At 38.3% G+C, this 27,751-nt stretch overlaps 2 protein-coding genes across 2 annotated transcripts in view; one reads left to right on the top strand and one right to left on the bottom strand.

Moving 5' to 3' along the window:
- The window catches only part of LOC121299203 (transmembrane protein 266-like), a gene marked incomplete at its 5' end in the record, with an annotated part of 36,512 nt that extends 28,196 nt beyond the window's left edge, over nucleotides 1-8,316 (top strand). The window contains 3 exons of the mRNA XM_041226834.1: nucleotides 2,358-2,550; nucleotides 6,359-6,421; nucleotides 6,855-8,316. Of these exons, the coding sequence (XP_041082768.1) occupies nucleotides 2,358-2,550; nucleotides 6,359-6,421; nucleotides 6,855-7,492 (894 nt within the window). The remainder of the gene's footprint in view (nucleotides 1-2,357; nucleotides 2,551-6,358; nucleotides 6,422-6,854) is intronic.
- A 1,705-nt stretch (nucleotides 8,317-10,021) lies between these two features.
- On the bottom strand, nucleotides 10,022-26,189 carry LOC121299302 (electron transfer flavoprotein subunit alpha, mitochondrial-like). The gene is made up of 12 exons (XM_041226981.1): nucleotides 26,075-26,189; nucleotides 24,273-24,422; nucleotides 23,714-23,795; nucleotides 23,251-23,333; nucleotides 22,191-22,290; nucleotides 20,989-21,099; nucleotides 20,348-20,449; nucleotides 19,813-19,881; nucleotides 19,547-19,629; nucleotides 14,456-14,521; nucleotides 13,052-13,132; nucleotides 10,022-10,238 (listed from the first exon to the last, which is right to left on the bottom strand). Exons 1-12 carry the CDS (start codon nucleotides 26,111-26,113, stop codon nucleotides 10,200-10,202), a joined length of 1,005 nt encoding a protein of 334 aa, XP_041082915.1. The 5' UTR covers nucleotides 26,114-26,189; the 3' UTR covers nucleotides 10,022-10,199.
- Between the last annotated feature and the right edge of the window lie 1,562 nt (nucleotides 26,190-27,751).

Here is a 27,751-nt window from a genome sequence, read left to right as displayed (position 1 = left end):
ATTGCACTTTGAGATCACTATAGTAAAATGAAATCTGTACTAATGTACTGTTGCTGCGGTTGCTATATGTAGAGCTTGTGGCACAGATGCAGGTGTGCTCTTTTAGAGCTCTTGAAGTGTTCTACAGCACTGTATTCCACACCAGTGGCAGGTGATGCATTGTTAGTGGTGCTTGCACAGCCCTATCCTAGACCAGGCTGCTTGGGATCTGTTTAGCCTGTCCTTGGGATCTCAGCCAGTCCAAACAGGAATATCTGTGATCCGCTGGCGAAGGAGACTGCCAAACGCATTCATGAAGCAGAATGGCTTCCTCCATCAGCCAGAGCTAAGATCTTCAAGGCTTATAGGAAGCCTCATGTGCTGTACCATCATCCGCTGTGGGGTGGAGCAGCTGCTGCAGTTAAACCACAGGACTTTCCCATCAACTCACAGCTCGATGAGCATGACACCACTCCACTTGCCCATCGCTGCACTGTGTCATTTCTGTGCATCTTTTATAAGGTCCTCTCTGGCTGGTCCTCCTCAGTGGATTACACCCCCATTCCTTCCCACCCTCCCTTGACCTCCCCCAGCTGCATGTCTACTGCCTCAGCCAGACACACTCTCGCTCCATCCTCTCTCTGCCTGACCCCTGATCCCTCATGTTTAAAACCTTCTGGTCTTCAACGCGTCTCTCAGTCAGCACCTCGTCACCTGCTTCGTTTGTTTTCTTTATCCAAGCTTCTCACTCATCGTCATCTATGGGTTCTGTCCAGTGCACTGTAGCTGTGAATATTTTTTTTTAAAAGAAAATAAGAAAAGAGAAAGAGCAACATGAATTCTTAGTTGTAAACCTAATGCTTCAAAATGATTTAACATTCGACAATATACATTATAAAGACCCCTGTGCTCTGTGAAAAGGGGGGATTTACCAGTAAACAGAGGTATTGGAACAGCTGCAATGTCTTACAGTGCCCCACCAGAGGGCAGCAGAACTTCACACAAGTGTGGTGCTTTGTTTTGTTGCTGTGGAACGTGGGCTCAGCAGAACAAATCAGTCCTTTCAGTTTTTTACTTTATTGGACATCAACAGCACTACCACAGAAAGAGTGTGGATACTCAGTTCTATACAGAATCAGCCCATGGAAATTGTTTTACAGATTCGCAGTCAAACATCCATATATGACAATCCTGACACTACAAGACTGGAATCATGCAATCATTCTCTATGACAATAAAATCAATGCATTTCATTTTAATATTGCACTTTGTTCTTATGGTGCAGTACAGCCTGTGGAATATAGTCTGGTTTACCAGTGCAGGCACAGCTGTTACAAATCCTCCCACTTACCCATCACTGGTTCATTGTTTAATTATCAAGTTATTGAAATGATTAAAACCCGGTCCTCTGAAATCAAGTGAAAGGATAATGCTACGCAGTGTTACCACTTCTGTCATTACAGCCAATAAAGAACAAAGACTTTGGAAATCATTAATAAAAGGCTCGTAAACATGTCATGCAAATTGTCGTATCGCTAAATAGGCTGGGGGTAAATGTTTATTGACATTCTCCAGGTTATTGGCTTAGGAGCATAATGTTAAGTTCAGTAATAATTTGATAATGTGCAGTCAGTATGGATTGATGGGACAAAGGAAACTAATAATGAAATTGATACTGTTGTCACCTTTTGAGTGAATGCCCTCCATACTAAATACCTTCCTCTCAAGGACAGCCGGACTGTAATTACAGAGGTTCCCAGAGATAACGAAACTCAGAGATCCACATTCAGAAACAACACTAGAGTGTTAGTGCTCACTTGGATGTGCTCACTCAGTGGGAAAAACCATTGACTTGGCACACTTAAGTCAAGTGAGCACTCAAGTGTTATTTCTGATTATAGCCGTTAGATTTCATAACATGTTGTATGAAGTTACTCATGTGTCTCTGAAGTTACAAGTTTAGACTACATGATATCGGGTAACAGGGTTAGCAGATCTGAAGGTGATCAGCAGCCATTCTGCCATTTGAAAAAGATCCCATTAAATGAACATACATAAGATTATGCTGAATCTCAAGATATTTCTAAAGATTTTACTAATCCAATTGTTTCTTTTTTGCTGTACCTGTCAAACATGAATTATTGTTTGATTTAATAGAATCCATTTTTTGGATAACAAAGACAGGCAGAACAGTGTAGGATAAGCATAACTATTTCACAGGAAGCCCCGTTTTCTCCAAGTAAAATGGTTTAACAAACCACACAGGCCAATAGAATTGTGGGGTTTTGAACCAGGTGCTAAAGACTTTGTTTTGAAAATGACACAGTGCCTGTAACCTAACCGGCTTCAGAGCGATTCTTGTTTTTCTGTGTTTCCAGTTTGAAATCAGGCAGCTCCGGGCACACCTGGGCCAGCAGGATCTGGACCTGGCGGTGGAGCGGGAGGCTGCGATGCAGATCCACCGCGCGTGGAACAAGCAGAGCAGCCAGTTCAAGGTGCTGGACGGGCTGGCCACGGGAGAGTCGGACGACGAGGGGGCGAGGAATATCCGAGAGGCTCGGCAGACACAAGGTACGTCAAAGATATTCTTTTAAAATGGCTTTGGCATGGTTTGGAAACCTGCCGTAAACCTATCCGAGGAGTTTCAGTTGGTTGCCTGGAGCGTTCTAAGTGGTATTGGGGCACATGGATAAGTTCTATTCCAGGGGTGTCCAATCACAATCCTGGAAGGCTAGTCCTCTCCAGGTTTAACAGGTAAAATTATACAATGAACTACTTCAGGATGTCTGGATGGGGGTTTAATTGGTTAAATAAAATAATTCTGAACAGGGTTGGAACAAAGACCAGGAATGGAAAGGCCAACTTTGGCCATCCCTGAAAATAATGTTAATGTTCATTATTAATCACTACAGAATAAAATCGGAATATATGTTTGGAATCTATATTGAGGAATATCAAGGGGTTAAATAGCTCCTCACTCTACATGCAGGTCAGTACATGTCATTAGAGTTTTAATAATTATAAAGCTTTCAATCCAAATGTCGGTGCAGTCTCAATTCTTTGAGTTAAAGCCTAATTTGCATCCTAGTTTAGGGTAAATATTTAATAACTCTAAATCAGATATTGTTTTTTCTCAGCATCCTGTCTGTTGAGAGGTTCCAAATAATTAATAATGTTACAGAGACTGAGAGATGGGAGGGGAGAGAGGGGGGAGGAAGAGAGGGGGGGGGGGAGGGGTTGAAAAATTGACACTTCCTATTCCTAATCTGTTGTATCCCAATGAAAGGGAAGACTGTTTGCATACTGAAATATCTCAACTTTTACTGTACATTTACTTTACATTTAAACTGATTTTTTCAATGTAAAAGATACAAACTGCCTGCAACACCAGCAATATTTAAACTGTTGTCTGAATGTAGGGGGTTGACTGTTAAAACTTATCATGAATGTTGTTAAACATAGAGGTTAAATAAAAATAATACAAATACTGCAAAAGAAATGTCAACTGAGAGTCTTGGGTGGCATGTATACAGTAAATGATACATGACTGAAATGCACAGTGTTTTAGCATGAGATAATTGAAATGCCAGTGCAATTTATTCCTAATCTGGCAGAGTTGCTCTGACCAGCATCGACGCCTTAAAACACAGGCATTAGCACACAACACACCTCTCACTGCAGGCATTTAAAGATCAATAGTGGACAAAAAAGCTTTTAAGAAACCAGGAAAACAAGCATGTTCCCTTTACCACGTCAGGTTAGATTGCCTTCTCGGCAGTGCAGCTGTTTCAGGTACAGTGTGCTTTGTGGTTTGGGTCTTGTTGTGTGGAGAAAATAGTCTGCACAAAACATCTGTTCCTTTCACCTGCAAACCACAGTGTGCTGTGAAAAGGCAGGACTAAAGCCACAGTGCCCCCATGGGGATTGTGGGTAAATCTGGCTCGCAGGGACAAGCGTGGCTTTTCCAAACACGGTATCAAAAAGAACACTTCAGATAGAGGCAAATCTGGGAAGGGAATAGCACATGGCAGACACACTCAAGATGCACTGTTAGAGCACTGGGATTTAGATGGGGGCTAGTTCGGGGTCCAGCCTTGGGGGAGGGAGTCACCTTTGTGTCATTTATCCTTATTAAAATCCACTTATAAGGGAGGGATCCTAAAGTTAAACATGGAAACACTAGGTTTGTTGGGATTGTTGTCTTTTAATTATTTGCTCCCCTATCGTTATGAAAGTAGAAGACATGGGATTAGTTAACCTACATACATTCACCCTGTATAATTATAATAACACCTACATAGGGGTTAAGTGAACACTGGGAGGACTGGTCCAAGTCAAGTAGTCAAGCGTTTCAGCTAATATCTTTTCCACTGTCTCCAAGATTCAGTGATACGCGTCGTGCCATACAAGATTGCCCCTTGAAAATTCCTTTCTGACAATGTAATGTATGCATCAGTTATATTTTACCCTGGCTTTTTGAAGTGACCAAGGCAAGATATGCTGTTCACTGTGATTTAAAAAAGGGAACGAGAACGTGCTTACATTGGAAAACACAGTAAAACAAAAAGGGATTACTTTAAGCATCAACATATTTATTTAAAGGGATTACAGTTGATTGTATAATTCAATAAATTGTACCAGTTGTATACAATAGGTCTCGAAAGTGCAGTTGAAAATACATTTAAAACAAAATGTTGGCTGTAAAACGTGCATCTTTCAAAAGTACACGTGAGACATACATAAACTAAGAACCCTTTTAAAAACTGCTGGGTTACTTTAAAGGAACTCAAGCTGTATACAGTATAAGTACATCATTCATAATCACATAACAACCATGAGATTACTGGATTAACCTAACTGACCTACTGTGGAGAAGCCTTTCAGACCTCAATATGTGTTTTTTCACCTCATAAGTTATTCATGATTGTCTGATCATCTTGTTTGCTTGTTTTATTGTAACATTGGCCCCATGGCTGCAGACAGGGTGCCTCTTTAAACAAGATCTATCCTCTATGAATATTTTAAACAAAGAAGTAAACTAACCATCATGTCTTTTTCTGCTCCTGTGAGAATTAACATGTGCATTCTGGATTCTAAGACCTGCACTTACTTTCTCCTCTATGGATCTGAACTTCGTGGTATTGCTTTGAGGAGCTGAACAGCATACAGTTCCTGTGTAAAAGTATATAGAAATACTCTACAAGCATTTTTTTGTGACCAGATGTCCCGGTTGGACCAAGACTGTCTTGGTGTCCACACATCTTTCCCAAAAACCTACCCTGTTTGCAAGATTGCATTCCCGGTGCTAGATAGCACTCGTTTAGTTAATTAAGTAAATAATCACCAATCATAATTAAATATGGTTCCAGAGTAATACACATGGTTAGGACATGTAGTTAAAAGTGGCCTCCAATGGAAAGGGTGCAGTCAGACGTTGTTGTTTCTTGTTAATGTAAAAAAGTGATAAAAGCAAGATATACAAACAAGTATAAAAAAACATTGTATAGTTCACCCTAGACCGACTTCTATAGCTAATTGTGTGACTTACAGTGCATGCACTTGTACTCAGAAATGCTGGATAACACACCTGGGTTTGTAAATGCATTGGTGAAGGTAGTATTTCAGCAGTTTTATTTGAAATACAGAGTATTGTTTTTAGTATATTCATACTGCAAACTGTAATCACAGTGGTGTTTTCTGTCTCTTTTTCAAGGAGTCACCTTGAAAAAGTAAACCAAGCACTGCTTTAAGCATCTGCAAGCTGTGCTGAGCAATTTTATGGGCCTATATTATGTAGGTAAAAAAGGACTATCTTTCTGCATGCGTGACCCTTATGGGCTATTGCATACAGTATCCAAAGAGAGGTATCCTAAGCTATCAAGATCAAAGTCAAGTATGTCAATATCGTCTTCATGCACAGAGGGTTGTGGAAATGAGCACAAACTACTGCCTGAGGGCACAGCTAACGCAAATGAGTTCATATATCCGATGCAAAAATAAGGACGTGTGCAAACATTTTCCTGCACCTCTGTAGAAGGAAAACATCATTATACTAGAGAAACAATATATAGGCAGACAATGTTACAGGGATAAAATAAAAGTACAACGAAAATCTGTAAAAATGGGAAGGAGACACATTGGTGCACAGGACTCCTCTTTTTTGCATTTTATGAACAGAAAATAAAGAATTCCCAGTCCTTTCCCTTGTGAAAAAAGGAACACAGATGCATAGCTTGCAGTACAGTCAGTTGGAGTGATGTTGCAACTATTCTAGCTTCTCTCTCCTAGAGCCGTTTAACAATTATTTAGCAGATCCCTTAATGTTGAAGTGTACGCTGTAATTCACTTACCTAACACATACACGTGTGCTTTATTTCAGAGCCTGTTGTCCGAGATGACATGAACAACTATATCAGCCAGTATTACAGTGAAGCAAGCAGTGGTAGGTGTAGAGAAATAGAAATTGAAAAAATAAAATACATGTAATTATGTATTAAACCATTATTCATGCTTTTACAGTAACGTGGGCCCTAGTCACAAAGTAGTTTAAATATTTGTTTTAATCAAATACAATTTGATATTAATTTAACTTGTATAGGCTTCTTTAACAAGAGTCTAAGGTGGTTTTATGAACTTCAATTCTTACACTATGCATAAACTCACAAGTTCAAACATGGTGAATAGGGCCCTGAAGTTCATAAACGCTTTTCAAGTGAATAGCAGATCTGGCTTGATCAGCATGTTGTGTAATTAGCAAAAACAAGACTAATGTTAGGGCTTAGAGCGCTCGCCATCAGAATTATGTTTTCATTCTTTTCTTTAGATTTCTTATTTCAGTATTATGATGTTTTTATTTTTTCCATCTCGCGCACCAGAGGTGGAAGTTCCGGAAGCTGGCATGCGTGTCATCACCACGACGGCCATCGACGTGCACCCCCCCAGCAACCCCCACTACATCTCCTCGGATCTGCTGACAGTGGAGGCCCCCGGAAAGCTGCAGCGCACGGGCAGCTCTGTCAGCGACACCTCGGGGACTGTCTCCCGCTCCACAGACAGCTCCACCACCAGGAACCAGAGTGGCAGCAGCCAGACGCTCGGCTCCTCCACGGACTGCAGCACAACCCGGGAGGGCTCCTCAGACTACTGCTCAGTGGAGCGGTCACGGGGCCACTACCACCACCACCACCACCAGGAGGACCTGGGCACGGCCGGACAGAAGAACGCCAGTGCTGTGGTCCAGGAGCTGCTGTCTTCCCTCACCGACGACTCCTGCCTGACGCAGAAGAGGCTGGATCCAGTTAACCTTAAGCTACCTAGCCCTGCGGGGTCGACCAAAACAAGCCCACAGCTGGAGCACAGAATGAATATTTACAACAAGAGGAACCAGGAGAGCCTCAATGTATGCCAGACTAAACCACTCATTCACTTCCACGGGAACAAGCCCACGCTGGAGGAGAAGTACAGGTTTCTGGAGCCGGCTGGTGGTTCTCTGAGCCGGCCGCCGGACACATAGTGAGCGGGTAGCGTTGCCAATGGCAGCACTAGCAGCAGCCTTTTTGAGCCAGCAATGACAAATTCCTCATGCCTCAAGAAAGCTTTTTGTGGCCTCGCTCTTGTTGAGCTCCCTCCCCATCAAAGCGATTTGGAAGTGTGGTCAAGACTAACACACAGATGCATTAGGAGAGCATCGCGGGGGGAGAGTTTAAGAGCCAGCGTTGAACAATCATCAAGAATTTTCACTTAAAAGGTTCCATAAAAAAAATATAAAACCAGCAAGGGACCGTGCTCAAGCTTTTATGAGACAATAATATTGTTTTTTAAAACATCTGTAAAACAATCTTTGATCAGGGTACATTTGATTGGACGAGTTGTATTGACAGCAAATTTCTTACCTTAACCTTTCTACATTACAGATGTTGAAATTTGTATTTAAATAAAAGAGTGGGGGAAAAAATGTTTACTGCAGTATTTTTAAACCGATCCAGGTCTTGTTTTTGGGGCACCTGGGTGTGTTGGGAAACTGATTGGTTGGAGAATGCACTAGAATTGAAAGGAACCATGTTCTAAAATGAAATGTTTGTAGCATGAACCTTAAAAAAAAAAAAAAAAAAAAAAAAAAAAAAAAAAACACCTTTTTGAATATGTGAAAATAATCCAGTGCACTAATGTTTACAGCAGTATTTTACAACAATGAACATGGCAAATGAGATGCAGACTGCTAACAGCACTGAATTAAAGCGACGTTTGTAAAATGATGGGAAATGAGAATGGCTTTATCTTGTTTGTTTATTACATTTAGCTGCACTTTCTTTTAATTGTCACTGTGACTTTGAACCATCTTAAAACACCCAGGCTTCCCAGAATCTGCATTGATTAGGTGTTGCAACCACCCAATTAAAGAACGACAGGGTTCTCGATACATAACGTTGTGTTGCTTAGAGCAATGCTTCCCAACCCCAGTCCTGGGGACCCCCCGGTGGCTGCTGGTTTTCATTCCAACTCAATTACTTAACTAGACCCTTAATTGAACTGATAATTTGATAATCAGACCTTTTTAATTGTTTTCAGCTCTTGAACAGTTACAGATTTCAGGTTACTTATAAAATGGTAAAGCTAGCTTGAAATATGCAACTATTAAGCACTAAAAAACAAAACAAAATCTAATTCAGCAAATTATCAATTTAGTTAAGGGTCTAGTAAAGTAATTGAGAGCTCGGTTGGAATGAAAACCAGCAGACACCATCAGGACCGAGTTTGGAAACCACTGGCTTAGATAACTAGCTGTTTGTACAGTAGTTCCTACAATTCTTCTTTTAGTCTCCTCAAAGACTTTTTTAAAGAGATGGTACATCTCTACAGTCCCAAAGTTTAATAGTAGTCTTTTAGAGAGGCGCCATGCATGGATGAAGCACACTGCCAGGAGATTGCTTTGTCAATCAACTGCAATCGATACTTTGCAATTTTAAATTCAATCACCAAAATAAACACAGCAAAAACAGCAAATTAACTTGACATTCTTGTGACTAGGGAAATAGACGCATTTTACATTTAAAACTTATTTTAAGCATCGTTTACAAATGTAAAGATTTACTATGCCATTGCTAGACTCCAAATAAGGAAATGAGTGGAGTCATTAACTTAAATCTACATATTCATGTTCTTCATGATCCACCAAAACTGTGTATTTGGTAACAAACACAAATTAAGTATACCCCTGGGCATTCTTTGTACATATTGCTGTTAACTATCTTAACTGATGCAATATTAACATTTTAAGAGTGTCACCACTGAAACCAGTTGCAAGGTAATTGTACACCTAATGCATGCTAATTGGTATGTATTAATAATTAACAGATCCTAAATTAACAATCACTACTAATTGTATGCTAATGAAATATGTAACAACACTATTACTTCATTTTTAATAAATATCAATTAAATCTTCATAAGAATCTAACAGAAAATGTACACAACCACCCAGGCTATTACATGCTTTATTTATTTTTTATTACATTCTATTAAGAATTAATGGGCGGTTATCTGCAGGACTTTTTAATTTTATTTTTTTTATGATGCATTAATAATGGCTGCTACTGAACTTGAAATTAAACCAGAAAGACTATAACCACACAACAGTTATGCTGCTGGGGTTCCTTCCGACTAACTGCCCGTGCTGCAGACCACTGTGCACAGGAATTACTATTAAAACGTCAGCCTGATCTTCCCTACTGTTCATGCGGAGATGGTTTAAGGGTTTATTGGGTGAGTATATATGCCACAATTTGATCTAACCTCAGCAACACTGATTAGCTAATAAACGTGTTACAAAATCACTGGGTTTAATATCAAACACTGGGGTCTGGACCGGGTTTCCTTGATTTATCAAGCAGTAGATCCCCACCTGCTTCTAACTGGAGATTACCAGATTCAGCCACCAGCTGACCACTCAAAAAACTGCTCATAAACACTGGTTTAACCAACTGCATGCTACTGTTGTTGAAGATCACTTACATCTGTGAATGCATATTATTCAACACCTACAACTAGTTAAAATGACTTTAATTACAGATCACACAAATGACAGAGAACAAATACAAGGCAACATGTGCAAACGCATTCTGAGCCTTGTTTTTAAGGCTGCTATTCCCCTCCCAGGCGTACATTTGGAGAACAAACAAGTATTCCTGTTAAGTGTGGCAGGAGGTTGTTTGGTTCCTAGATTACTTCTTCTTCAGCAGCTCGGTCATTTCAGGAACAGCCTTAAAAAATAAAAATAAAGTTGGTAAAATGTTAATATTGCTGGACTATACCATGCTGTCCAACGATTGCTCCATCCCTGCAGAATCTCTTCAGGGAGTTGCCATAACACCACGTAATAAATAAGTATTTTAAACACATAAATTCAGATTTTGATTCCCTCTTAATGCATCACAGAACCACAAAAAATGACGCTGATCAACACACATACTTTGCAATATAATTATTCTGTAAAAAATGCAAAGTAAACCAATCCTTTTTTTTTTTCCTTACTTGGGTTTAGTTAAGTTCTAACGCTTCATATTCTAAGCTGTTATTTGAGAAATGATCCCAGGTAAAGCGATAGCCATTGGGTCACAGCTCAGCTAGGTATTATTACCCATCACTTTTACAGTTTTACTAAAACACTCGGGCCATTCACGTGCCACAGATCTCCTAAATAAGTAATTAGGGACAGGCAAATGAAGAAAAACATAACACACCACCTTGTCATTTACAGTAAACAAGGAACTGTGCCAAAGTCCTGGCACTCTGTTCTGTTGCACCACATCTATCAGAGACCTAAGCCAGCCCTAATTCATCCAGCACTGTAACTTAGAACAGCACTACAAAAATCAACTATGCATGTAAACAGTAGGTAGAAGGCAACAGAAAATAAACCTGGAACCCTACACCAGTCACTTGTGTTAACTATCAATTACCTTTCCTGTTGAAGGAGCCTGCTGGCTGTCCCAGCACAGAAGGATCCCCAGCTGAACCTGCCACTCATTAATTCAAGCTCTCAATTATTTAAGAGATCTGTATTTCCATTAGGTGGAATAATGCATTGTACAAAATTTATTAGGGAAATTGTGTACGTGTTGCTTCTTCCGAATGTCGCTTTGTCTCTGGGTTATTGAAATGTTTGTGTTTACTGACTAAACAGAGGACTTCAGTTCAGGACTGGTATTAAATGTTGGCAGCTCTCCGACTGTTTACCCAAAGATAGGTTTACCGCTACCCTTTGCCAATATGTCTCAGGTAGAAGCAAAGGGCTACAAGGCAGTAGATGCATAACTATTGTACCTACATTTGCTTTCCAGCATTTAAATAGAAAGGTTCTGCAGGCGAAACTAGATACAGAAAAAAGGATGCTTGCTAAATTCTATTTTTAAACTTTGACACAAGATCTGTTTTGTATTTCACTTCTGTAAATATATACTGCTTAATTCAAGACACAAACATAAAGGGGTCTTTTAAAATATCACAGTTAAATAAGCTCTTTGTAGCCTGTTTCAAAGGCTCAGATGGTTTAGTCAACAACCAATATTTAAACATGCCCACAGTATAATCGTATTCATTACCCAGATATTGATTCTTAAATTAGGTTTCTGTAAACTTTAAAAAGGCTTAATAATTATTGTAGTGGAGAGATTAACACATATGAGTATTGTTTCATGTGGCCCCTAGATTCTGCCTAACCAACTGGTAAAGACTTATGAAGTTTATCCTTCAGAATCAACGGTAAGTAATGGGATATTGTACGTTTATTAAACAGCCCTCATTTTATAAGAAAAAAACCCATTCAAACCTGAACATTGTTTTTTCTATATCGACTTTCAAATATATTCTTAAATTGTCCCTTTTATATTATTAGACTCAATCCCTGACAATATATAGTTCATGTTTTTGTAAAAGGTTGTTAGACATGGAATCTGCAGATAAAGTGATATTTGGGTGAACTGTAACTGTATAAAATTGTTAATGTTTCTGATTGTCAGTCATGAATCAGCTGAATTACAAATGTTCATTAGGCATGAGATTTAATATTTCATATTTAATGACATCTTTACAAGTTCTTTTACTCTCTAGTTAGGCATGCAAGCAGCCTTGGAATACGCTAGTGCAATTAAGAACTTGTATATCTTTACACATTGTAGGGGCAATTATACAATAAACCACTTAGAGAGAAATTGACAGCTCTATACATTTCTTAATGTAATAATATTGACAGATGAACAGAAGCAAATCACTGAAATATTACAATTGCAAATTAATACAAATATATACATATTTACATGCAGAGAATCTAAATTAATAAATAACTATCTTTTAAAAGGACTGTATAAATATTAGTAATTTAGATGTATACAAAGACATACAGCTACATCAGTGTAGTGACCACATTAAGAGCTGGCAGTGACAGGATAGTCTCCATAGTGCCTGCAGAATGAAGAACTCCTATAACATTTCTGAAGAATTCATAAATGTTACGAAGCCCAAGATCTACAGTTTCCCTGAAGTAACTTCCCCCAATTTACCTGTCACAACTGCCTACATCACATGGAGGAAACAGATACTGAAATTTTAAATGCCATCATGAATTAGATATACAAAGTGATTTGAATGCAGGCTGCACCCATTTCCCCACTGTGAGCAATAATATGAACCGGAGAAAAACTAACTGTTCACAATAGCTGCTTAACATAAACACAGCATGCCCAAGTGTGCAGTTTATTCAAAGGCTGGAACTGAAATAGTCAGTTTACAGCATTTCTGAAATACATTGAAAGCGTGCGCGATCTGTAAGCGTAACAAACACCAACTCACCCTCAACGTTAAAACTACAGAATAAAATGTTTGCCTTTTAAATAAACTGTTCTGTATAAACATCAGTCTTGCTTTCTTTATAGAGGAGTTAAAGAAATATATTCGCTTGCTTGGTGATTTTTATAAATACTAGATTTTAAAACGTATGTTTCATAACCCGCACATTAGTATGTTTTTCTTTTTGGAAATAGAGAGTTTACAACACCACACATGAAGCAATGCTTACCTTGAATAGGTCAGCCACCAAACCGTAGTCAGCAACTTGGAAAATAGGGGCTTCTGGGTCCTTATTTATTGCAACAATTGTCTGAAGTAAATAAATACATAAATAAATAAATGTTAAAAATGTTAATCCTTGCCCTTAAACACTTGGCTCAGAACTTTTCTAAAAATAAAAGTAAAACCAGAGAACAATTCATTTAAAAAAGGGCTATAGAACTTCAGAGAAATATTTTGGAAGTTTAAAAAGCCAACAGAATTTGGCTGGCAAAAACAGAGTAGGGAACACAGCAAGTTATAATAAGAGAGACAATAGAATAGCTGACATTTGTGTGACATATGGAAAAAAATCTCTATAAAATTATTATTTTCATATGTTCATGTAAGAACCCAGTCTGATAATTTTCTGGGTAGGGTGGATGTGTAATTATTTCAAGTCTCTGAAGCACGGTACGGGGAAAAAAAAATACAAATAAATTATACATCCTTCTTTAAAAAGCTTCTCAGATTCCCTTTTAGAAACACAGCCTTTAAGTGCATGGGACCCCGAAGCAGATAATTCACATGGTAGAAGAAATCCACTTGGGAGACAGTTGTCATGGCTACACAAGAATTGTTACATTTCACATTTACATAAAACAGTTTTCTTCAAGGCAGTATGGAAGTAGTTACCCTTTCGTTACTTGTTTTTATTTTTTTTTTAAACTGGGTCACCACACGAGTGCCACGTTCAGGGGAAAAGGCAGCAAGTTTTTGTACGCTGGAAAATATATTTTAAGACTAAAATAACTAATTGCTGCTCAATTTAAGGGTAATTTATATTGAATAATTAAGGTATCTATTAAAATGAACACTACATGTAATGTACTCTGTTCCTTCGCTTTTAGATATCAGTAATGTAAAAAGTGCCACATGCAAGACCCATAATTGAAATAAGGCACTGTTATGCATGAATTAACGTGTCGGACTGGGGAACTTGAAAATATTTTTGATGGGGTTGAACGCTCCAGAAAGCATTCTTTTAAAATGTTACAAATCTATTTTTGTGAAATTACATTTGATGTTAATTATGTAAACTGACTGACCATGGCTAGTATATGTACGTACTGTCCATGAAATTCTACAGGCTCACAGCATTTTTTTTATATATTTCATAGCTTTAAATATGTCAGATATTATTTTTGCATCTTCATATATCGAGATGTGTATGTTAATGATCCCCAAACTAAATCTGACCAGACAACTGATTTTTAAATCAACTGGTTTTGTTTGTTTTTTGCATGGAAAAATATAAGCCCTGCTTTCTGGAGAGACCTCAGACAATTAACCTGAAACACATCATTGCTCATAGTCACCAAAAAAGCCTTAAAATGTTTGTCAATCATAACATTACAAACTCTCCATGATGTACCTTGCTGTCTTTCATGCCAGCCAGATGCTGAATAGCTCCAGAAATGCCGACAGCTATATAAAGTTCCTGCAAAATGAAAAACATCATTAGTGTGCTAAACATTCTTAGGGGAAATCAAAGTATGCATTTATCAACTGATAAAACAGGAAGAAAAAAAAAGAATCAATCATTTGTAAACAGTATGAATACAGAGGTATAAATATCTTACACTAGGTAGTGAATACCACACACAGTATTTTGTTTGAGTAAATTACTGTACAGGAAATTCAAGCAGGTAAGTCATAAATCAGATATCAATAATTCATTCTAAAACACACTCACACACAAAAAAAGGATTACTATATTGCAACTAGGCTCATTATTTCCAACAACAACATACCAATCTGAATGAATGTCAACCCATTCCTCTATTCTGATTATTTGCCTTTGCTGCAGTTACAAATTGCAAAACTAAATAATTAAAACAAAACAAAACATGCACTAAGGACACAATCATTAAGTGTCAGTATGCCAATGCATGTGAAGCGGGCAGTGCTGTGTGATACACAGATTCTGTGCCCTGTGGCGAGATGAGATGAGGTTAAAAGTGCTAACACTGTGGTTGAGACACTCGCTTGCAGTGTGCGGGTTGTGGGCTCGCAGCCTCTGCCCGGTTACATTGGTGCTGTGACTCGTTCTCACAGACTGGCTGCAGCCGATCGCCGCCGAGGGTACAGTGGGCGATGAGTGTAACGTGCAGTGCTGTGTTATACACTGCAGTTATAGATTCTCACCCCCTCTCTGTGAGCTGAGTGAGGTTAAAAGCTCTAAAACCATGAATGCCTACTAGCCTGAATCCTCCGCATCATGGTAAAGACGCTTGTGTGCAATGTGCTGGGTCACTGGTTCGTGCCCAGCCTCTGTCCTGTTTCACAAAATCAACAATTTAAAAGCTCAGCCAGTACTGTGAAAAAGTCAGTATGTGTGGAGTAATTGCTTGTTAGAACTGAGAGTGATGGGACATGAACAGTGAATGATATACCTGCAATCCCCCTTTTAAAAAAAAACAACAAATACCGATCCAAGACCTCAATGGGGAAAAAGAACAATACAAAACTTTTACGACTTCCTTTTAGAAAAAAAAAATAAAAAAAAAAAAAAAATGTTTGGACACATTCCTCACAACAATGAAATGCCCCAAAACCTGGCCCTAAGTTGTGAATGCTACAAGCTACAGAGTATCCAAAATATACACCTACTGAGTCTTGCTTTAACCATCTTCACTTTAAGGAGCTTTTCAAGGGCTTTGATCAGGCAGTGTGTGTAATTACTCTGAAGAAGAGCGCTCAGGGTGTCTGCCAGAGTGCCGGGCCCAGCAGCATTTCTATTTGCCCTCTTGGGAGCACCACATCAATTGCTTTCAGCTAAATGCACTCACATATGAATATTTCAGTACAATTTAATGTTTCTGCACCAGCCCCAGAGGAGCAGAGCATCAATTTGTGAACACAGTTCTCCTGGAGTTAAAAGCCAGGACGGATAACACAGTACGAAAGGGGCCGTCAATCTAGTGCTTTTTGCGAGCCAGGGAAAAAGCTAGCCAGTACACCCCCAGTCCCCAGCTGCATGCAAACATCTCTGCTACAAAGCTACTTCTGGGTAGATATACTTATATACAGAGAGTGAGCAAGAGAGAGTGAGAAACAAATGGTCCAACAATTTGCCAAGTTTGGTCAGCTTTCCCAAAGCTATCAGCATCTGCTTCCCACTATCCCTTCCTCTACACAGCTGCTGACAGGGCACCAATTGCACCTGTTATGCAAAAATCAATACACTCACACATGGAACCTACTGCCAGGTGTTGGAACATACGCGCTTTACAAGAAGCCAGATTGGAATAAGTACGTTTAATCAACCAGGTATGTTATGCTAATGTAGACAAAACAGCAGAAACTATTCCTGTTACTAAGTAAGCAACAAACCCTGCCCAAGACACCTTCATTAAGATAAATGCAACAGAGTCTACATTAAGAAATAATAAATGCAATAGTATTAAACTAATCATTCAGTCATACAACTATATAACCCTAACTGCATACATTAATACTACATACAGTAGTTAGCATTTCTTAGGCACTTACACAATGAGCAGAAGTAATCTGATCAACCTCTCCACATCCGCAGAGATAAGAGAGAAACTTCAAGAAACAAGCCTCGTACACGCATACATTTGGTCCTGCTTTACCTAAGGTAACATTAGGTATTCCTAGATTCGTTCTAATTGGGGGTCTGTGAAACCAGACAAAGAGTGTTAGAACACAAGATACAAACTATACAAAGCAGCCCTGAGAGTAGCAAGACATATAATGCTATATAGCAGCATTTAACAACCAAACAGAAGAAAACAACAGTTGTGTCACTGAAGCACAGGTACAGTGTATGCAGTGCAGTACTTGTTTTTAATGCAAAACCCCCACAGCTGACTGCATGTGTATTTTCACACAAGTGCCCAGACCGGGAGACAGCACTAGCACAGATCCTGAGGTTTGTTGCAAAATAAAGGAAGGGGTATATTGTAAACGATCGAATCAGTGGCAGGTGTTATACTGTAAAAACTTCAAATGTTGCAAACCTATAACTAGCTGTAGATGTGAAAAAAAACTCAAACTCACTGAAAAAAATTACATTCAAATTATTTAATGCAAATGCCTTCATGTGATCAAAACTCGAGAAATAAAACAAGTTAAAAGCAGCAACATGCTATCCTTGAAATGACATTTGCATTAGGAAAGGAATGGAAAAAATACCAAATAAATTGCTTCTAATGTTCTAGAAGTTCCTGTAAACAAACACAGTTATGAAACTGACATTTCAACTAGAAATCTTTGTCAAGCTCTTTCATGCATGACACTGAAGTCTTTTTTAGTACTACTGTAGATCTCTTCAATAGGGCTGGGAGAGTACGGATTTCCCTCCATCCATTTCTTCTTTGCATTTGAAATCTGTTGAGGTGTTGCATTGTTCATTAGACTGACATGTACACTTGTAAATACTCTAAGTTAGAAGACTATTGCTTATTGTGCTTTTGAGTGTTCTGAACACAAGCAGTGCATATGTAAAATCAAGACGATGACAGACAGTTACTCTAATGAGGCAATGAAGGGGGCTGACTCTTCCCCCAGCAATGCATAAATACCCTAAGGCAGCAATCAAAAAATAATAATATTAATTATTACAGGAATACTGCAATACCTATATAAAAAATGCATGTATAAAAGTTTATTATAAAATTTATATTACTTTACCAACCACCAAATGCTGGCGGAAATGCGCGGTGTGGGGGTCGGGTGTACTCTCACTGCACTTCTCAGCCTGCACACTAATGGATCTGGTAAATGATTTAGGGTTTTAAAATCAGCCATTAACTAAATTTCACGAAGTTTAAACTCCCTTAATGTGAGGGTAATGACAGCTGGGGAATCCCTGCAGAAACACTAATGGAAAATTAACCTTTTTAAGCCTTATTACATTTGAGATCCTAAAACAATTTACAAGTGCTTTATATATGTATGGTGCACAAAAAAAAAAAAAATACTGCGGAAAATATTTTTCATTCAAACCGTTACTGCATGTGTATATATAAAAAAAACTAAATTGTCCATCAAAGTCTCTTCAGTGTATTCAAACACTTCTTGCAGTTCTACACCTACAAAACACTGACAAAAGTACCATACAGTCTTTATCAAGACCATGCCATACCATCACTTTATAACAACAGTTACAGAACAAGTGAACTGGAAAACTCAGTGCAACTGTAATTTCACTAAAAGATGCAACTAGATGAATGAAATAAATAAAGATGTAATGCATTCTTTAAAATATCTTGACTATACAAATATCACTACCAGTGAAAGCTCCTGCTCATTATGCTAATTAAAATGAGATTCAAATCCACAATCTTTTGCATCAGCCAAGGTTGTCACCATCAAATCAAGGTTAGGGCAAGACACCCAGTCATCATCTAATCAAAGTATACTTTCAGTGGTAAACTAATTGGAATAGAGCGACACATATCTGTGCAACATAAATACTGTTTTCTTTTTCTTGTTTTTCTCTCTCTATACATAAAAATCAATATTTTATTATTGTGAAAGTAACAGACCTTGGTTGCAGTCTGATCATTAAAAATGTATATTTTTACGGAGCATTAGCATGAAAAGATGCTTTGGGAATACCAACCAGTCAACTAGACAGGAAGCACTTCTAAGCACTAGAAAACCATTCCGAACCTTACTTTCAGAAAAAGTATGTTGAAGAATTGTTTTTTTAAATATAAGTTTTAAGCATGCATGAACATCCAAAATGGCATGAACATCCAAAACTCCCAAACAGATAAGACTGTCTGTGACACTGGGATTGTATTGTGCAGCAACATACTGCAAACCCCATATGGTCTGAATGGAAGTTTCCTGAAAAGTCTGTTTGACAGCCTGTAATAACAATGCTAGATTACCTACCACAATACACAACATATTGTACATTGAGATACGTTGTTTTGTGAATGTGCAAGACATACCCAAGGACAATTTCTTTATCAACAGATAACTTCCCAGGCACTGTATATGTTGCTCCTACTGCTGTAGCTGTCCATTACTTGCAGAAGTAAATAAATAAATAATGCAGCCAGCTTTTTATTTGGAAGAGACAAAAAGTATCATTAAATAAATAAATAAATAACGACTTCCAGTTGCGTTATTTGCTCAGAAGCTATAACCCTTAACATCGCCTCATCACCTTGCCAGGAGGCATCCCTCATGATATCTTTCAACGGTCTTTTAATCGATACTCTGGTTTGACTTCCAAGGGGACTGCAAAAACAGCAACCCCACACTCAACCCTTGTGGAGCCCTTTGGCTGCTTTGCAACTCGAACCTGACATTTCACGTGAAACAAGCCTTTGCATTGGCAATTGCAGAAAAAACATTTGGAGAGGTAACATGAAGAACAACAACTGTTCAGTGGTTCTGCACTGGTAGTAGTCCTGGGGCTATCAATAAAACTGAATGAAACTACCGACGTTTTAGTCCAGTAAGAAAATATTTTGTTACTTACAGGTGCCACAATTTTTCCGGTCTGTCCAACCTGCATGTCATTGGGGACAAATCCAGCGTCAACAGCAGCTCTTGAAGCCCCAACTGCATCCAAAAGACATTTAAGTCTTGTATTAATGATGTTAATAAGGGGCCAACAGATCACCATAGAGGGCAAACAGCAGCAGGGTGCCGCGCTATCAAATCAATGGGCAGCAGTATCTGCTGTTTGGAAAATCAAACTCTTTTTCCTAGCAAAGTACAAGAAAGCACCAGACAAGGTGTTACCTGCAGCATGCATCTGATCAGCCAGATCATACAGCAGCTTAAAGTTGTCACCACTCTTCAGCCCTCTCCCTAATGAGAAAACAGCAAACAAAATGACCAGCAGTTACAGGGGACCCGTTTGAACACAGTTAGATCCACTTGCTATATTTCATACAGCACTATTCAATCAATCTTTATTTTATATAGCGCCTTTCATAGTTCCCCACCGTAACAAAGCGCTTTATATATGATGTTTTTTATATTTCATAACATGTCATGTACTGATATTCTACTTCTTACAAAAGAAGAGATCTATAATATTCTTATTAAATAGCTTAACTAAACCATTACAATCATTACATGATCTTTTTATAAAACAAAAAAAAATGTCAAGGAAAGCAACGATTGCTTGCAAAGGCTGCAAAAATCAAGTACAGGTTCCTATGAAATGTGTGGAAAGCAGGCGTTTGAGCAGAGTTTTATCACTAAGCAGTTTTTATTTTTTCTTTCATTTTCCTGCAATTTACATGTTGCTATTAAATCCTCCTGCACCTACCGCCTGACACCACCACCTTTGCACTCGTCAGCTCTGGACGATCGGTCTTAGTCAGGTTCTGATCAAGCCATTCAGACATTCCAACCGGAACAGGAGTAGAAACTGCAGGAATTAAAAACACACAATGAAATATCTGCATAGATACACATACACCAGCGTGCTCCTCTTAAATGACCATCTTTAAAGGGAAGACCTTCACATTTCAATGCAGCCATGTACCAGTTGCTTCTTTCTTAGAGATACAGGACTACAAGTACCAGAATGCATTGCACAGCCAAGTTAAAAACACAGTACTGTCCTGGTGAACCTGCAGCAATGTGCGAATTATAAAAAATCACTTTCTCTAAGATGTTATTGCAAATAATAACGGAATTCCTTAAAAAAGGGTATTTAACTTTAATGCAAGTCTACTTGTTAGGACACTCCTATTCTGCAAAGAAAGATAAAGTATGAACAAAAAACAGTGTAAGAAAAACATTCAACACTATTTTGATAAACCATCTGTAAAAGTGAAAACAGACTTTGGATTTTTGTTTTTGCAACTCTGTTCCCTTTAACTTTTCTAAAGTCTAAATTTTCAAGTTACATTAGTTGAAAGTTTCAAAACACTTTCATAGTATACATGCAGGTTAAAAGTTTACCTTGTTCTGAAGTAGCGCTGCCCCCGGTGGTCAGTGCTGCCTCAAAGGATGTTCCTCTGACAGTGAAGACCTTCACTTTCTCATTGCACTTCACAGTACAGAGAGCATTCCCTACAACAAACCAAACCAAGGCAGATTACAAATTAAACAGCACATCATTCCCTAGCAACTGTGTGACTGAATCCCCCAAAACAAGCATCACAGCGCAGAAGGATCTTGTAGCTGAAATTGCTATTATAGTATCAGTGCTTGAAAATAAATAAAATGAAAACAAGTTTGATTCATTCAGCTGCTCTCTCTGTGGTTCAAGGGGCACTGAAATGCTTGTGGATCTTCTATTCTTAAAGGGCAATTCTCGCAATCAAGAGGTGTGTTTGTGCAATTGAAACCATGTTCACTGATCCTCCTTATTGTGCGGGTAACATGTTAACTCATTGTCTTCACTCTGGAGGTTAAGAGCTACTCCTTGCTTTTTCAGCAGGAGTGAAAGACTTTGCAAGCTCAAAGTCCACATAACACACCAGCACGACCTTGTTTTACACAGACTATCGAACACATGAGGAAACACAGTTAAATGTTTCCTTTGTAAGGGAGCCGCTGCCTATTACAGAGATCTTACAGCACCAGAGGTTCCACATCTCATAACTAAACTAATTTAGAAGATTATTCATTGCAGCGAAAAGTAATTTGGAGTGCCAGAATGAGGAACGTGGAGGTTTCCAGCTTGACCCGTATATCTGAGGCTTGCTGCCAATGTTCAGACCTTGCCAAGGATTAAGTGTCCAATGCCATTCAATGTTATTTATATTTTGCCCGCAATATAAAAAAGTCTCGAAAAACATCAAGATTTTTTAAGTAACCCAATAACCACTGGGAGAGACACTAAGTGGAGTGCCAGCTGGGATCCTGACAGACTCGGGTTCTTTCTCTTTTTAACATTCTTTAAGCGAGATAGCTCATTCTATGACATTTGCTGGTTTAAAAAAAACCTAGAGAAAAGCTAGCGATGCCCTGTCGGACTAGCTTCACACACTTGTTTCGGAAATAGAAACGCAGTGGATATCTTGAAGCTGGTTCAGCAAGAGGACAATTATAAAAGAAAACTATTTTCATGATTAACAAACTTGGTTTGTTACCAATTAGTCTACCAACTCAAGAAAACATACAAACAAACCAAAAAAACACACAGCAATCAGACTCACCAGCATAGATGGTCCTAACAAAGGTGTCGGGGGACTTGATCGCAATAATGTCAGAAATAGGGGCAACATCAAGCTTGGCAGCTACTCTAGGCAGAAGACTCTAAAATAATTAGATGCAAAATAGGTAAGGGGTGGTATTAAATTAAACAGAAAACATCATTAACAGAAAAATTCTGTTTTAAACCTCTGTCACAATCCCCTGTACGGTTTTAAAACAGCAATGCACAATAACATGTTCTTATGTAGAACACTCAGTATGTGCACTTGAACATTTAGCAGAAACTGCATTGGCATGTCTCTGGTATTGCCAACACACATTGAAATAAAGCACCCTTGTGCTGCTTAAATATGAACAGTTAAAAGTTAAACAAACTGTTTCACGTTTCAGCCTAAGGGTAACGCTAAGACTTTTAGTGTAAACAACCCATGAGTTTCAGCTTTGAAAATGAGGATATAATAATTAAAAGTGCTATCTGATAAATGATAACCCAAGCGTTTTATTAATAAAATGAAATACTATCCACCAGAAGATGATGCATCATATATCCTGATTAGGTCAATAAGAGGAAGAATATGATATACAATATTGTTTAATGTACTGTAATTTGATTGAAATACCATTATATCAGAGAGCTGACAGATCTTTTTCTGAAAGATGGATTACACAGAACTCATAATAGAGAAAGATGCTGCTATGTTGTGTGAAAGGTTTTCTTTATGGAAATAAAACTTAACTAATACAGATCTTCAAAACTGTGTGTGCAGAACAGTGACCAGTCTTCATTCACCTCGACCCGAGAACTACAATGGGTCACTTCACTCCTTATCTCATTGTTATTTTAAGCAATACGTTACGTCTGGAAAGTAATTCAGGCTGTGGGAAGTCATTCCAGACTTGTAGAAACTGCGAATTGTACAATGCTCCCAAGTTAATTGGATAATACACCACATCATTGTAGACCTCAATTTGCTAACTACAAGTGCAAGGTTTAAAAACATATGTTTGTAAAAACGTTTAAATGGGAGAGGCTGAAACACCAACATTAAAGTCTCCTCTTACCTTTCCAAAGGCAGAGGCTCCTGCACAGATATGAGTGAAGCTGAACTGCTGCTGGGTGGCCAATATCAATGGTGCCAATTCCTCTGTGGGGGGATAAAACAAATGCATACATTTTTACAGTATTTTTTTTACTACTTTACATTTCATGTTATCATGCTATCATATAGGGGGGTTACATGGTGGTGACGATTAATTGCATCCAACTTTTTTTTCCCCAGCAAAGAGCCTTATTTGACAAACAGAACACTGCATGAGAGCAGGAGACCGTCAAATCAGCAATAATCATATATACACTGTCTTTCACTGTCATCTCTCTGTTAGCAAAGTTATAGTTTTTGGCAGTCCAGACTGTTTTCTATAGAATTTTAAATAATGCCCATTTTTAAAACACTTAAATTGTTAGAAGTTACACAAACAATAACAACATCAAAGGGTGTGGGGAAAAAAACCTACTGCAGATTACCTGGCAGGGAACCTTTGTATGCAGCATGTTCGGCCACCAGAACTTTTTTAACACCCTGCACTTTACTTAATTCATCTGCAACCTAAAGGCAAAAGATGCATGCTGGGTTAAAAAGATACCACACGCAATTGTTATTTCAAATTCGGACTGTGCTTTCACTGCTATAATGATGTACAGGACAGTTAAAAGAGCTTGTATAATTTAACCAATTGCAATATAATAAACATGTGTGTATGTGTATGGTGTGCAAACAGGGCTGATGGACACAATCCCATAATTACTCATGTTCCTGCTCACAACAGTAGTACAGTTGTATTTTCTACTGTATGCTGATCCTAAGTGTTTCAAACTTTGACTTTTGTTCAACTTCCTAAAAACCAGTAATTTATACTTTTTGGCACTGAATGAAACCTGGACCTTGAGAGAAAAGAAAGGGACGACGTCTAAATATCAGGAATTTGAGGCTGACCCACCTAACTTCCTGCTGCATTCCACCTGGCTCTCAATTACATTACACAGTTGAGCTAATTGTTAGTGGAAATGAACACAAATGACTTACCTTAGCGCAGTCTGTGCCAGCGACCAAACAAGACACCTCTCCCCCCAGCTTACTGGCAGCAGTGATGGCATTGAGAGTGATAGGGGTTAGCTTCTCATTGGTGTGTTCTGCAATTACCAACGTACTCTGAGACCTGTGCATAAGACTGCCCTGAAAGAGACAAGGAAACAAACACACATATATATATATATATATATATATATATATATATATATATATATATATATATATATATATATATATATATATATATATATATATACACTGTTTAAAATCATTTTTGGAGCTCTTGAAGTCAGTGTGTTAGTGGTTATCTTTTCACACTAATTTCTTTGTAAAGAGAAGCTTCTTTAATTTAGCATGCATAAAGTGACAGAGTGTTTTACCCTTGCAAAGACATGAGATGTTTCAGCTCACCTCAAGGGGAGTTAAAATAGATAAGTTACAACTCCAAGCAAATTATATTTTATTGGGTAAGGGGTCTATGTTAATTAAAATCACCAGCTTCTCATTAAACAACTATATCTGATTTACTAAACTAAAAAAAAAAATGTCAGCTTAACTTAGGTTCTAGAAACCTGCAGGCTCAATTTATAACGTGGCATAATGAAGTCTTTGGCTAAAAATTGCAATGGGCTGAGTAAACATGTCTGCTCGCCTACTGGGAGCACAGAGATGCCCTTCAAGCCAAATGATAAACACAGTAAAATGCCTTGTCCCATTATCAACAGAGAAGTACTTGCTTAAAAACCATTAAGAGGGATCACTGTCCAAAATAGTCAAACTCTTAATTAAGTAAAAAAAAAAAAAAAAAAAAAAAATGACATAAGGCTTGTGCAATACTTTGTGGTTTTAATGTCAGGAAGGTGCAGAATAAATAGCCATGGTAAGATATGCACGTAACTAGAACTCTTACACTTCACTGACACTGTAGCAGCCCTATGACAATCTATGTTTTGTTGTGCAACTTAATTTAATGTTGTAGGAGAGCTGTTTTCATCCCAGAATGACACGCATGCGCTGGTAGAGCTACAGACAGGATTACAAAAAAAAGTCTTAACTATGGTACACTGATTAGTAACATCCCATGATTAATCGCAGTGACTAATAGTAAAGTAATCTGTACCCCTCTTCCTGTGTATAAAGCCCCGCACGGCAAGGGGGCTACAATGTTACTTGCAGAAGCTTGGCTTTTTTCAGCCAAATTGGGCAATAGCTCGGTTAGTGTTTTCTGTGCTCGGTCACTGCTGGCGAATGCGACTTTATACACAAACAGCAACATTTAGCCTTGATCCATTGCAATTGTTAAACAAACGCTCTAGAATGTGTTTACGCGAACCTGTGTGCTCTACCCTATAGTATATGCAGTACTGCAATCCACTAGTCGTGGTCATTCAGCGAATTTCAACAGCGTGCGTGTTTCCTCTCCGACAATATAAACGTGTACAGATATACAAAGAATGCACAGCTTTATAAGAGAGGTCATTGCAGCAATTTCAGAACTGATGAATCAGAAGTAAACGAGGTTCGGGTGCGTCAATAATGAACACAGTGCATCAACATATTTGTTAACGTGCAAGTTTTATTAAACAGCACAGAAACAAACAGGACCACAAAGACGAGTTAAATGCAAAAACAATAACACAGTTATGGTTTTAAATAGCACATGTGTCACACATTAACCTGACCTATGCTGTGTCATTAACACTGGGGATATAAAACCGTTTCTCATGTACATCTCTTGTTTAACCGTACGTATTTAATTAATCAGCATTTTTCCGATGCCTGGTGGTTGTACTTACCACCTGTCTGAGGGTCTGTTTGTTTATTATTTTAAACATGTTTCCCAAAAATCACTCAATACTGCTCTGCAGTCAACCTCTGTCCCCAGCTAAGGGTAACACACACACTACCGTGAACCAGATATCGCGAGAGGAAGCAGACGTCAACTCGTTTTCTGATTGGTCCTCATACTTAACTCCTGTCAATAAAACTTTATTGGAACTAAACTCGCGGTGAAGTTACAAAGTCATTGCAGCAGAGTTTAAAACAGCGGAGACTCTCAATCGTTTCTAGCCTTTGTACGGCAATATTTTAACGACAGGAAGTCTGATTGCGTGGCAGCAGCTTATTTATGTTTTTTGTTTTTTTTGTTTGTTTGTTTGTTTTTTGCTAACTGAAGAAAAAATAATGTTACTGTAAAAACCCTAACATATTCTTGAATACATATGTGTTTGTTTAACATGTTCCTTTATAGTTCGTCCTTGTTAATAGCACGGATAATGTAGACCTTCCCAGACCTTGTTACACGGTTTTCCTCAAAGACAGACACTGTACCTCCTCGCGGTCCTCTATCAGATTTAATAGCCAGGGCCATTCTTTTTTTTATCAATATTTATTCACGTATGCTGTTCTATTTGATTATGAATCTGTTCTTTATTGCGGATACACACAAGCAATCACAGAGTTCCCCTTGCATTATGCTTTGCCGTATTGCATGGATATTTGTGAGGATTCCATTGTGTTCTTGCTTTATCTCAACATGTATTATGATGGAAAGAAACGCGTTGTAACTCAATCAGCTTTAAGTATTTGTCAGTTTTGCCTGCGGGCTGCATGGTGGCCGAGATCCTGAAAACCTGCAAACAGCATGTATTACACATTCCTTCATCTGTGCCGCCCCTGCTCGTTTCATTTACTTGATGTACCTGAAATAGCCAATAACCAATCCTAAAAAAAAACGACATCCCCACTAATTCGAATGGTAACTTTAAATTATGTGTGTCTAGGGTTAAGGTCAATGTCAGAGGTGAGATTCGAGGCAGGGTAAAGATTTGTGCTGAGTCCGAGTTTGAATAAAAAGTCATTTTAAGGTTACCAACATAGTGACAGAAACAAAGCAACAAGGTCGCAAACTTGGATTTAAGAGGCGCGTCCTTTTTTTTTTTTAAACACATCCACATGCTGCGTTTCAAACTACAGCTTCTGCAACTCAGCGTTACAGATAAAGTGTCGAATGCCTAACTTATTGGACATTATTTTACTGACGTAAACAGTGGCGGATCTTAATATCGCCAACCAAAGTTTGTCTTGTGTGTGTGTGTGTGTGTGTGTGTGTGTGTGTGTGTGTGTGTGTGTGTGTGTGTGTGTGTGTCAGTTAACTTAAAAATATCTAACTGATCTTGTCCAAATATCAAAAGATGTAATTTCCTCCACCTGGAGGCGGTATGTCTGCCTTTGTCATACAAGATAATTAGATTCTACAATTTGTTGGTAGAGACTGTAACTACTTAATCTTTTAAAAACTTTTCGATAATCGAAGGTTTAAAGTTTTTTTGTTTCTTCTTCTTCTGATATACATGTTTAAATACAGGTACGTTCGTATTTGCCACTTAATATACTCGGTTTATTTATAAACATAATTTAAATTACTATCACGTACGTAGGTCTATATTACCTGTATTTTATATAAAATACCA

Source organism: Polyodon spathula, chromosome 24, assembly GCF_017654505.1.
Source record: "Polyodon spathula isolate WHYD16114869_AA chromosome 24, ASM1765450v1, whole genome shotgun sequence".
NCBI lineage: Eukaryota > Metazoa > Chordata > Actinopteri > Acipenseriformes > Polyodontidae > Polyodon > Polyodon spathula.
This window is presented reverse-complemented; position numbering and strand designations above follow the sequence as displayed.